At 40.7% G+C, this 12,524-nt stretch overlaps 1 protein-coding gene across 6 annotated transcripts in view; it reads right to left on the reverse strand.

Annotated features, from left to right (window-relative positions):
- abca4a (ATP-binding cassette, sub-family A (ABC1), member 4a) overlaps positions 1-12,524 on the reverse strand; it is a 31,390-nt gene that overhangs the window by 969 nt on the left and 17,897 nt on the right. For 2 of the 6 annotated variants that reach the window (XM_040036247.1, XM_040036248.1), the window contains exons 20-50: positions 12,309-12,486; positions 12,083-12,214; positions 11,812-11,951; positions 11,522-11,659; positions 10,668-10,846; positions 10,340-10,442; positions 9,730-9,935; positions 9,395-9,449; positions 9,126-9,206; positions 8,296-8,453; positions 8,015-8,139; positions 7,418-7,516; positions 7,142-7,331; positions 6,897-6,991; positions 6,778-6,810; positions 6,456-6,561; positions 6,246-6,320; positions 5,962-6,131; positions 5,647-5,824; positions 5,419-5,534; positions 3,555-3,702; positions 3,351-3,474; positions 2,864-2,993; positions 2,603-2,723; positions 2,428-2,490; positions 2,238-2,344; positions 1,946-2,087; positions 1,720-1,854; positions 1,491-1,594; positions 472-564; positions 96-345 (exon numbers count right to left, since the gene is read on the reverse strand). In XM_040036247.1, the coding sequence (XP_039892181.1) occupies positions 96-345; positions 472-564; positions 1,491-1,594; positions 1,720-1,854; positions 1,946-2,087; positions 2,238-2,344; positions 2,428-2,490; positions 2,603-2,723; positions 2,864-2,993; positions 3,351-3,474; positions 3,555-3,702; positions 5,419-5,534; positions 5,647-5,824; positions 5,962-6,131; positions 6,246-6,320; positions 6,456-6,561; positions 6,778-6,810; positions 6,897-6,991; positions 7,142-7,331; positions 7,418-7,516; positions 8,015-8,139; positions 8,296-8,453; positions 9,126-9,206; positions 9,395-9,449; positions 9,730-9,935; positions 10,340-10,442; positions 10,668-10,846; positions 11,522-11,659; positions 11,812-11,951; positions 12,083-12,214; positions 12,309-12,486 (3,974 nt within the window). Of the gene's footprint in view, positions 1-95; positions 346-471; positions 565-1,490; positions 1,595-1,719; positions 1,855-1,945; positions 2,088-2,237; positions 2,345-2,427; positions 2,491-2,602; positions 2,724-2,859; positions 3,088-3,350; positions 3,475-3,554; positions 3,703-5,418; positions 5,535-5,646; positions 5,825-5,961; positions 6,132-6,245; positions 6,321-6,455; positions 6,562-6,777; positions 6,811-6,896; positions 6,992-7,141; positions 7,332-7,417; positions 7,517-8,014; positions 8,140-8,295; positions 8,454-9,125; positions 9,207-9,394; positions 9,450-9,729; positions 9,936-10,339; positions 10,443-10,667; positions 10,847-11,521; positions 11,660-11,811; positions 11,952-12,082; positions 12,215-12,308; positions 12,487-12,524 lie in introns of those variants that run through there. The other 4 variants (XM_040036249.1, XR_005696443.1, XR_005696444.1 and 1 more) reach the window with 4 other exon arrangements.

Raw genomic sequence — 12,524 nt, forward strand, 5'->3', positions numbered from 1 at the left:
AAATATGACCGACGTGCAAAGTCTTGCAACATAATGAAATAGACCTTTTTTCCATTTTATAATTCATTGTGTTGTGCATTTCTGCACCTATTTACCTGGTCGAGAGTGGTTTGTGACACTGAGTAGTCCTCTATTTTGAGTTTCTCCTTATTAGCCAGGACCATCTGAAAGATCCTAGCCAGGGAGGATGAGGAGATCTTGTACTGTAGCGTGTTGTAGTGCTTCTCTCTCTGGATGCAGCCAGGGAAGGTACTTTCCATGAATGCTTCAGCAGGGTTCAAGTCTGGGGCACAACCGGGCTTAGACGCCCTGATCTTCATGGTGACCACGTAGCCATCGCCAAACCTAAAGTGTGTAAAAAGACAGGCACTTTTAGTGAAATAGTTACTGAAACATTGGTGGATAGGAAAGGAGGAAAATGAAGATCAGGTATTTTGTTATATGAATAAATAATAAAGTAAAATGACCAACTTGTATTTGAGATGCTGAATAGTTCCCAAACACTTAAAGGATCCATTAACCATAATGGCCAAGCGCGTACACAGTGCCTCACATTCCTCCATACTGGAAAGAAAATCATAACAATTAGATGCCGTGCTCACTCACATGTGTGCACACATAATACAGAGAGACAGGGGAGAAATCAGACGATCAGAACAAGAAAAAGTGTCTTTGTAAGTTATTTGGACACCATATACTGCTAGTATTGCCTCAGCGTAAGTTGTAAAGGGCATATGTATTATCTGGACACTGGGAGTGGGGACTTTAAAGCAGTAGGGTGGATGGTTTTCCTGCAGGAATTTTTAAGTGACAAACGTATTATTTCCTGCTTCCTAGTGAGATTTTGTGCATTGGTTTATGGAGTAAAAAACAAAATTCATTCACCGGGTGTGAATTCAAAATCCAAAGGAATATAATGCAGTAAGGTTATCTCTGACTTATGGCATATGATTTACTTTTCCGTCTTCCTTTCTGCATTTTCTCTGGGAAAACAGCCCAGAGTATTAAACCCATGTTGCCCTATTATTGGGGATACTGTACCAGAAAATGCCTCTAAGGCATGGGTGTTAAACATAAGGCTTGGGGACCAGAATTGGCACAGTAAAGACTTCAATCTGGCCCGCTGGACAGCTTTGGAAAATGCGAAGGAGGGCGTATATGTTTAGGCCTTTTTGCAGCTTTCGCTACTGATGAAGACCTGCTCTCTGGCCTTTCATACACCAAAGAAATTAAGTATAAATAAATAATTAAATGGCAGAACTTCTTTACACTGACAAAAAGTGGAGCTTCTCTGGACCAGACCATTTAAGATCAAAGTGTGGCCTACAGTGTAAAGTTTGACATCTCTGCTCTAAAGCAACGAAACGTGTCAGCATAAAACCCCCACGGCATAACACAGCTGTGGAACGTAGGGGTCAAGCATTCAGATTTTGTTGCTTTATATATCAGTTATCCATATGTATTTGTTTATGTTAAAATATAAGCTTCACCTGTGTGACGTGAGGACCACGGCTCTTTTGTCCTGAATAACACTCATGATGGAGTTCCACAGAAAACGTCTGGAGAGAGGGTCCATACCAGTAGTAGGCTCATCCTAAAGTGCAGGAACAATAAACAAATTAGCTTTGGCACATCTGAATTTTGTCCATTATCTGCTTAATATTCTTATAACTGTAATATCCACTCATAACCCACTAATCCTGTTATTGTTGGACTCACCAGCAGCACCAGAGCAGGACAGCCAATCATTGCAATGGCTGTGGAGAGTTTCCTCCTGTTACCTCCGCTGTAGGTCCCTGCACTGTGACCTGCATATTCTGAGAGACCCAGCTTCTGGATGGCCCACTCTGCAACCTAAGTTAGAAGAAGATAAAGTTCCCCATTTCAAAATAATGTCACAATAAAACTTCATCCATCAACTGTCAGACCTAGTTCTGCATCTCACCCTGCTGATCTCAGACTCTGGCACTCCACGAAGGCGGGCATAGAGGTGTAGGTGTTCTCTGCCTGTCAGCAGCTCATCTATGGCATCAAACTGAGGGCAGTAACCCATGTTCTGATGGACATCCAGGATATTGGTCAAAATGCTGTGAGAGATTTATGCAGATAGGTGAAGTGTATCAAACCTTCTTTTTCACCCAGCATCACAGAAACTTAAAACAACGGCGATTATCAGCAACTGAATGTATTCGACATCAATGCTCAAATTCAGCACGGAACAACTGCGATGTACAAACCTGTGACCTGCAACCGAGGCTTCTCCTGAGGTGACATTAATGTCTCCAGTCAACATCTTAAAGGTTGTGGTTTTCCCAGCTCCATTTACCCCCAGGAGACCGAAGCACTGTGGATATTTGGAAGCAGAAAAAGACAGCCTTAGAGGTAACATACCGTACCATATATCAGTTTAACCAAACCTCTACAAACCTCTCCAGGTGATACTCCGACACAGATTCGGTCTACTGCAGGGATAATTGTTCCTGTGTAAGTCTGGTAAGAGAACATCAGAACAAAAATAAAGCTCAAACTCAAATCTTTCTCCAAAATCAGTTTTCTTTTTTTTTGTTGTCCACAGTGTGTCCTAATAAAGACTAACACTGACCTTGGACAAGTCTCTCACACGTAAAATGTCATTTGATTTTCCACTCTGATAAATTCGCTGTCTTTCCTCTCCAACATCCACGTCTTCATCCAAAATGTGAGGCTTTGGGCAATCGGGTATCCTGCCAGCGGGAAAAAAAATTGCTACTCAGTCATGGTTTGATTTGGTGTGTTATCTGGACAATGACTTTCATCACATGTGTAAATTTCAAATAGCATTTATTCATGTGCATCTAACAAGTTTGGTAACACATTTACTTGCCAGTTATTCAGGAAGAAGCAATACTGGAAGAGAATATTAATGATGAAATAGACAAATCCCTCAACACCCATGCAGAACAGGTTCTTCCCAATAAAATCCCAGTTATAGGGATCTGGACTGTAGTCCTCACCTGAGAAAATGTAGAAACAAAATTCCTATAAATCCTACTTTCCCAGTTGGTGCTTTTCATGTAAGTTTCTCCAGCCTTTGTAATGTGGAAAACACTGGAATGCATGAACCGTTAGATACACATCATTAATATTTCATGTTGCATCTTTAGTTCACATTTGCATAGCAATAATGCTGATTCTGCTCCAGGGGATCTTGTTGCCTAAGCAGTCTTTGCAGCAACACTGCAGCTGCTTCGGGTCATGGTGGCAAATGTATGGTATGAGATTTCTGATGACCTCTTTATTAAAAAGACATTGTAGGATATTTTATAGCTAAATGTATTTGAGGGGTATGAGTCTGTGTGGTTCATAATTACCAAAGCGGGCATAGACATCACTTATAGCTTGGTTCATAGCCATGTCTATGAGACCTCGGCCCAGGCAGTAATGGGGGAACATCAGCATCACCCTCTTCAACAGCTGGTTGAACCCATACAGAGCCTAGATAGAAACCCAACGTGTAATATTAAGTTTGACATTAAAATTGGTTGAAGTGGTAGAAACAAACCTACTGGGCTTACCGTGTTGCTCTCAAACAGGTCCAGGATGAAGGTAATGGCACTGCTGTTGATGCCAATGAAGAGGTTGATACATGACAAAGAGACGTAGGCTGTGCTGGGAACACTGAACACGTATGACATGGGGTACATCATGGGTGTCACAGACCAGCTGAGAGAGAAGGAAGGAGATTAGAAAAAGGATCAATTAAAGGGAAAGCCCAGTGCTTGATGCTGATGAAAGGAAAACGCTGCAATAGATCACATTTTATGTTTTTTTGACAGTATGTGCTCTCCAAATCTTTGCCAAATAAACAAAAATGCTGCAATATTTTTACTTGACATGGTATTTAATGACCCAGCCGGGCAATGTAGTGAAAACCTGATATACATGAGTTTAATAAGAATTCAGTGATGCAGTAGCTCACATTTAGGCCAGATGATAGGAAATATTTACCAGAGGAAGATTATAAAAACTCTACCCATGTAGACCAAACTCAAAACCAATCAATAATAAAATAATATTAGAATAAATATGTGATAGATATATGCAATATTAGAAAACCAGTCAGCTGTGAAATTAATTCAAGAAGTATGCTTGAAGTTTCCTTTTGATTCAGATCTACTTTCTTCTTGTTTTGTCTGTATTTCACAAGAATGCAAATCCAATGTAGCTCTTAGAGGACAGGCTGGAGTTTATGGTGTGACATTTAGCGTAATTACATCAGGTTACTGCAGGACACAAATGTCTATGGAAAACTGGAGACATCAGAGACTGGCTGCTTTAGATGTCATTTTTACTATTTTCAAACAATGTGGCTGTGACAATACCACATTATTACTAGTGACTGCAGGTGACGACTAATTTCTCAGTCGATTAAAAGAGAAGAAAAAGTTAGAATGACTAATCTAAAACTAAGAAACTAACTAACTATCGAGCTAAATTTGAGGACTGTTTGATGGGCAGTGTCACATTCTTCGATCGTGCTGTTTCACTGTGTGTCTCGCGTCATTCATTATGAACACTGCCTGTTACAGTCCAAACGGTCGCAGAAGTAGAAGAATAAACTGATATTAAATATGATATGAAAACACTTTACGACAGATGCTTACATATTATTAAAATATCACAAATTAACATTAGAAAAACAAATAAATCGCAGATAAAAAAGTGTTGCGCACAGCGTTGTGCCGTGCATTATTAAAGAAGCACATTGTTCTGCAATTAATGACAACCAACAAAATAACCACAATAAAAGTGCAAATCTGAAATAACAAGAAACAATAAATCATCCGTCCTTGTCCGGGGCGGCAGCCTAAGCAGTGAAACGTAGCCACATCTTTCACCTCATTTGGGGAAACACCAAGGGTTTTCCAGGCTAGCCGAGGGATGTGGCCTGGGAACTCCAGCGTGTTCTGGATCTACCTTGTGTCCTCCTCACCCAGTAGGCAACCACCTCACCTGCCTCCATTCAATATGAAGGAGTAACAGCTCTACGGTGAGCCCCTCCCGAATGACTGAACTCCTCACCCTATCTCTAAGGGAGAGAAAGCTCATTTAACCACTTGTCTCCACAATCTTATTCTTTTGCCTTCAGAAAATCTCAAAAAATAACAAAAATCTCATGCCTAGATTAACATTTTTCCACAATATTGTTTGGGCTGCAGCTCCACCTGGTGGCAGATGGCTGAATAACAGCTAAGACAGTTTACTGGCACCGGGAATAAATTAGAATGTTAAGAACTGGATTAAATGACTAGTACGTCTGACACCGACTAGTTTGATCAGTGACAATTATTCATCTAGTCCTGCACATTCATAATTATTACACCGTTAGTAACTAAAATCCCACATGTAAAACAGTAAACTAAAAAGATGAAAGCTTACCCGTAAAGCATAAGCAGAGCAATTAATGGTTGGAGGTTGGTTGGTGAGGTGTAGCACTTTCTGTCGAAAAAGATGAAAATTTCCACCACCATTGCTGCACTGATGGAATAATTAACCTGAAGAGAGTTACAGAAATACCAGTGTTTACAAAAAGCTACTGACGGATCTTCTTGATTGTACTGAAATCTCAGCCACTGTCACAGTCTTAATGTAATGCTGCTGCAGTACCATGTCCCACAGAAAGTTGGCCATCCAGTACACCAGTGGACTGACACCACTGACAAACTGCAGGTGTTTGGCCTGAGTGACCCTCTCCTGGATGAGATAGAGGACAAAGCTGGCTGGGACAAAGGACATGGCAAAGATGACACAAATGGCCACCACTGCATCCACTGATGTGGTCAGACTGGGAAAATAAGAGAGAGATGGATTTATTTTTATTTTTTTTTATGAGATCTTTGTGCAACAAATATCTTTTTTGGCTCTCTTAAAAAGCCCTTGAAATAAGATGGGGTGATAACTACTTGGCTGAGGTTGACTCACACAGTGATCTCAGAGAGCTGTTCTTTGGTGAGGTTCAGAGGATGGTTGATGGCAGTGATTCCATATTCAGCAAGGTTAGCGTCTCTGGGCAGGTTTGCACGGAGAATTGCATTGTTGGCCACGTTCATAAAAGATACCATGGCATGCCAGCCCTTATTGTTATACCACACCTGCAAAAAGGAATAGATGCTGCTGCTGATACCTAATATCAAACTACAGCATGATCTTTCATATTGTGTAGGTAAGTTAATTTTAGAGACAAAGCTTTCATTTAATTAACTGACCTTGACATTGTTTTCAGTCTCCATGTACCTAAAGAACGTCCCTATATCCTCTAGCGTTTGTTTCGAGTATTTTCCCTGCAAGCACAAATTTGAGGCTTAAAAAATAATCACAAAGGAACAAAGTGATAAACATGCAGAAACAGAGATACAGCGACAATGACTCAGACCCTCCACAGAAAAAAAACATAGTATTTGGCTTCAAAGGCTTACCCCTGTTACATTGAGCAGTCGTCCCAGCTGACCTGCTACGTCCTGGATGGTCTTTGGCTCCACCCCTAAAACAGGGAGCTGTGCTCCCACTGATATACCCCCGTACCTGGATGCCACACAGAAAATCCCTTTGACAGAGCCTTTCAGTAATCTGCCTGCTTTCATACTTAAATTATTACCTTATTTCAACCACTAGAGGAAGAACCATACCACTGCACATAACACAACGTCTATGAGGTGCACTTCAACCATGTCAGACATTTCCACTATTTGGACTGAAATGGATTTTCCAATAAATTAGTTTGATTCAAATTCAAATTACCTTTGTTCATTCACCCAGTATTTGCTTTTCAAGCTGAAAAAAAAATCAGATGCAGTAATTAGATATTGTTTTCACCCTGGAGTATATTAAAACAACTGGCAAGAACTTGTCCAAAACACCTGGTTCTGATGATTCCGGGGTAGGTTTTCACCAGGTAGTCTGAAATATTCCTGCCTGTTAGGTCCATGAGGACATCTCCTGTTGATTGGATCCTCTGAGGAATAGGAACAGGATTTCTCTGTTAACACTTATCAGCAGCAGTGGATCGAATGCAGATGTAATTCCACTTATGGATCTTAGCATTGTACTTATATAATTGCATGCACATAATGTGGTCATGTTCAGTATCAGTTACGTAACCTACCTGTGGAGGTGGCAGCCCTCCAGCTCCATCAGGACACACAGGAAGCATGGTAAGTTTTGTAGGTGTGCTGCACTTGCATTGTGGAGACGGTCTCAGGGAGCTCCACTCTGTGCCAGCCAGCATTTCTATGAGAGCAGGGTTGACCAAAGGCATCTCCCATTCTGTGGTGATGTTGTTACATGGGAAATCTCTTCCAATGGAGGAAAGGAACTAATGTTAAACAAAAAACACACACAAGACAGTGCAAGAACCGCTAGTTCTGTTAAGTTGACTTACTCCAGCGGTTCATCCGCCATGCACCGAGTCCCAAAGCCGGGCTTTTCCAACAACACCTCGCCGAAGTACCTCATCTGAGCATCTGGAGGGCGCTCATTACTACATTGGGTAAAGTGTAATGAATACAAAATAGCAAAAATCTGAAAATTCTGTCCATTTACACATTTTACACAAACATTTGTTAAAAGAGGTTTTATTTGAGCCAGACTGATCAACCCAACTGAACAGGTACATCTTCTCGTAACAGCTAAACCTTTCATGATGGCCTAGTGCATAGGTGTCAAACTCTGGCCCGCGGGCCAAATTTGGCCCGCAGCCTAATTACATTTGGCCCGCGAAGCCATACCAAATTACTATTATAGCAGGCCCACTGGTATTATACAGCTAATATATATATTGTTTAGTATTAAGCTTTGCTTGTTCCATATTCAGTTTTCCAGCAAAACTTATTTGAGTCCATAAGAAAATATTCATTCTTATATCTGGGGGAAGATTTTTTTTTTTCAATAAATATTAATGTTAGCCCACGACTTTGTTCCAGTTTTGAATTTTGGCCCACTGTGTATTTGAGTTTGACACCCCTGGCCTAGTGCATACCTGAAGAAGGTGTATTGTTGTCCATACATCCATGGGCTGAGGGTCAGGCTCGGATACTCTCCAAAAGGTGGAACGATCAGAGTGAATGTCAGTGCCAGGAAAACAAAACTGGCAGGCAGGACAATCTACAAAAAACAGAAAAACAAAAACCAATCTTACACAGCTGAAACACATAGTGCACTTTGTTTGTTTCCACAGCCGTCCAAGGCAATGGTAGTTCTTAAAAGAATAATGATAATGACAATGTCTTTTATTAAGATATCATAAAAAAAGAAGGTTACCTGGGCAATGAAATCTTTGTAAGAGCGTGTGGCATGATGCAACCTCTTGATTACCAGAGCAAAGAATTGTTTGGTGGTCAGACAGAGGCCTCTGACCTGGTAGGATCCTCTGCCTGCACTGCCTTCTGATGTGTCACATGTACTCTGGCCATTGGACTCTGAAATAAAAGCTTAAATTAAAATGACTTCCACCAGAGATCTCAATGCTAAATTACAGCCGCCAGTGAGCTAGCCAAGCATCTTTAGTCTTCACTGTGACCGAAAAGCATTTGCCAGCAGTGCTCAGTAGCCTGACTTTGGCTGGCCTAATAGCAAAGCTGAAGCTCTCTGCATTACACTGTTGCCAGGAATAACCTTTGCCAAAATAAGTAGTAGAAACAAATACATAAAACGAGATTAAAAGAGCATTTTATAATCTTATAATCTTAAATGTTAGAGTTTCATCAGTGACTGATAAGATTTTCTGGCCTGGTGAGGTTCTAGTTAGCTGAAAACAAATGCTACAAGCAGAAGGAAACAACTAGCATGGCTTTGTATGTTAGCCTTTTCAAATCTACTAATGGAGCCATTATGTACCAGAGTAATTAATGGCCACTTCCTTTGTGTATAAAATGTTTCTAAGCTTTTGAAAACTTTATTACAAATGTTTTGTCAGCTTTTTCATGTTTTTTATACATGCTAGGCTAACTAGCTGTTAGTAAGTACTTTCATTTTTACCATGCAGAAATCTCTTTATGTTATTTCCTTTTTAGTGTAACCTTCACAATAACTGTTGTTTTCCTCACAACAGCAGCTACTGGCCAGAGCTGTGAGCTTAAAGACGCTGTCACCTTTTAGCGGTTCCATATCAACAGCGACTCTGTTGAATCCACAGAGACTAGCTCGAGAAATCTGTTGCCATGATTTGTTGTCTGAGAGAGTTAAAGAATGGATATGAAGGACATAAAACATGATTATAGGTGGACACGGGTGGACTGAGAAAACAATCAGAACTGTCAGGCTCCAATCAGGCTTTGATAAATCAACAGGAAGAAAAGAAGTGGTGAAAAGAAAATTCTGCCCTAGATTGAGCTCTTTCTACAGTTTGTTCATGCTTTACCTTGAAAACATTTCCTCTTGGTTGCATTCCCATCTGCAGTGACCTTCAGAAAGATCTGCAAAAGAAAAATATATCCATTTTAATTTCAGGACATAAGACGAAGAAAGTTTAATGAAAAAAACATATAAAATGTATCTTTTTACAGAGACAGCCAGGCAGTGACAGATTGCCGGTTTTTAAAGATATAATAATTATTTTTTGCTTCTTTATTTCTAGTTTTAGTTATGGAGTCACAATGTTAATTTGCTAATGTAAATGACTATTGATATTATTCCTATTATTGTAACTGCATGAAACTACTGCTTTTACTTTCAGGGTTATTTTTTTCCACACACCTCCTCCAGCGACGTGTCAGACACACCAAAGCTGCTGAGGCCGATGTCCAAGAGAGTTTCCTCCAACTCCCTGAAGAGGCTAGCATAAGCCCTGGGCTGGAAGTTACGATTGGGCAGAAGAAAGGTGAGCTCCTGGCCAATAGCCTCGATCAGGCGGGCCTGGGGCACATGATGATGGACCAAGGCTGTGATGCTTTCCATGTTACCTGCGGATAAGAAGATAAGATAAGAAATATATTTTGCCTTAAATCAGCCTTTTACACATTATTCTTTGCATTTAATCTGTTACTCAGTGCACTTAATTTTCACACTAACTAATGATAATGATTTTCATTTTATAGGTCACAGTATTTCACAGTGAATATAAGGTGTTTCTAGGTGTGTTGTCAGCAGATACAGTAACCAGAGTGACTGCAATCCATTGTAAAGGTATTATTCATCAACATGACAAAGGGAGTGTGCCCTATAGTCTTAATAATTAGATTAATAGCCTAAAAACAGGTTCAACGAAAATGACAATAGTGTCGTCATAACAAAGTGATTATATACTAATAATATAATGAATTAATGGCCAGCTTTTCCCACGGTAAGTCTTCTAAATGTGACTTACCATCCATCTGTCTGTCAGGGGTGTGACTCTCCTCCTGGTTCGCTTTAAATGTCGAACATTTCGAGCACACACACGAGCAATCATCTGTGCAGTCACAGCTAGGCTGAAGGACACCGTAACAAGATATTAATGAGAAATCGCTGTGACGCAGTGTTAAATATACCACCAGAAAAATACGAAATAATGTTGGGGGTTTTACAAATGTTATAAGGAGGAAGGAACTTAACTTTAAACCAGGTTTACTTTAATTTGCAAAACTACAACATCTATAACTTTAAAGAGGATAATGCACAAATATACAACAGGTTCCCTCTTCCTTAGTTCCCACCTTGAGAGTGCCATGCTTCATGCGGCGTACAAGAGTGAGGTAGAAGCCAGCACCAAAACAGTTCTTTAAGAAGATTGGGGAACCGCAGCAGTAGAGGCGACCCTGAGAAATGATAGCCACGCGGTCGCTCAGCAAGTCAGCCTCGTCCATGTGATGGGTGGACATGATCACTGTGCGCCCTGCAGACAGCAGAGAGAGAGTGAATTTAATAAAGAGAGGCTGAATAATGGAAATATGCGTTTGATTTAAGAAAAGCTTTTCAAAGCTGAGTAATAACTCATTTTTATTATGGCGATTTCAGTGGAGCTGGTCTGATTGTGGTGTCATAAATCCTTCCCGCCCAAGAATATATTAAACACAGTCATTCATGTTATACTGGAGGCATCTGTCAGTTGTAATAGAAAATATATCATTTATTATATATTTCACTTTAAAGTTTTAGTTCAGCAAGGTTAAAGTCTATGATGGTGATATGAGGTATGCCAGAAAAGTGTAATGCGTGCTGTTGGTAGTGGTTTAGTTGCTATAATGATTTGTGCAGGATCTAAGCTTAATTATTTGCTGGCCGTCTGGACAAACCAGTCAGATTTATTCATCGTCTAACCTCTACAGGCCATGTTGTGTAACAGGTCGAGCTAAGTGTGTTTAATGATTTTCATTTTAGATTTCTTCTAATGTGAATAGTCGGGTTGGGTAATTAATTCTCTGTATGAGCACTCTTGTACTCAGAATATTTTCGTGTAACACATAATAATGTTTTCTTAGTACAATCTACAATCGCAAATACAACACATTGGTATAAATATTTTAAAAACCTTACATACTCGTCTAAAATCAGTGTCGATCAGTGTTACCTGCACGGTATTTGAGTAGCAGGTCCCAGATAGAACGTCTGGAGTAGGGATCCACCCCAGATGTGGGCTCGTCCAGGATCACCACCTTGGCCCCGCCAACAAAAGCCAGAGCAACAGACAGCTTCCTCTGCATGCCCCCTTGAACAGAACACCATCATTTATTGTGTGTGTGTGTGTGTGTGTGTGTGTGTGTGTGTGTGTGTGTGTGTGTGTGTGTGTGTGTGTGTGTGTGTGGTCTGCATTACAGTGAGCTTTGATAGATCTATGTGTGCATCTGCTTACAAACACACCTGAAAGGTTCTGGGTCAGTACATCTCTCTTGTGAGGAAGACCCAGATCCTCCAGCATGTTCTCCACCTCCTCCTCAGCCTCTGCTATTGGACGGCCTTTCAGCAGAGAGTAGAAGAGGATGTGCTCTGCCACAGTCATACTGATAAAGAGCAAGAGAAAGACAAGGAAACAGTGATCCAGCTATACAGTACGGTGCTATCTTTATATCTGTTTGCTCATGTAACATGTCCAAAAACTACTTCTGTTATTAATATGTGAGGAAGTACATACTACTGAAAAAGGACATTGTGTTGAGGACACATTCCCAGAGACTGTCGGATAGTGTCCATGTCTGTGCGGATGTCTTTCCCATAAATGGTGGCTGTCCCTGAGGTGGGAGGATACATACCAGTCAAGACAGACCTAGGAGAGACAGGAGAGAAGAAAACAGATATTAGTATATTTTCTTTAGACTATAGATATACATCGATGGGCATCTATGTACTGTTTGGCATACATAGTGGTGGTCTTTCCAGCTCCATTGTGCCCCAGAAGGGCAGTAATCTGGCTCTCATAGAAACTGATGGAGAGGCCATCCACAGCCGGTCTGAAGCAACTACCGAACATCTTGACCAGGTCCTTGATGCAGACACCCTTTACTAGATCATCTGGCTCTGCCTCGAAGTAAGGCTGCTCTGTGGACACCAAAGACACATTTCATCTCTTTCATTTG

This window comes from Simochromis diagramma, unplaced genomic scaffold (genome assembly GCF_900408965.1).
Source record: "Simochromis diagramma unplaced genomic scaffold, fSimDia1.1 OVJJ01000271.1, whole genome shotgun sequence".
Classification (NCBI taxonomy): Eukaryota; Metazoa; Chordata; class Actinopteri; order Cichliformes; family Cichlidae; genus Simochromis; species Simochromis diagramma.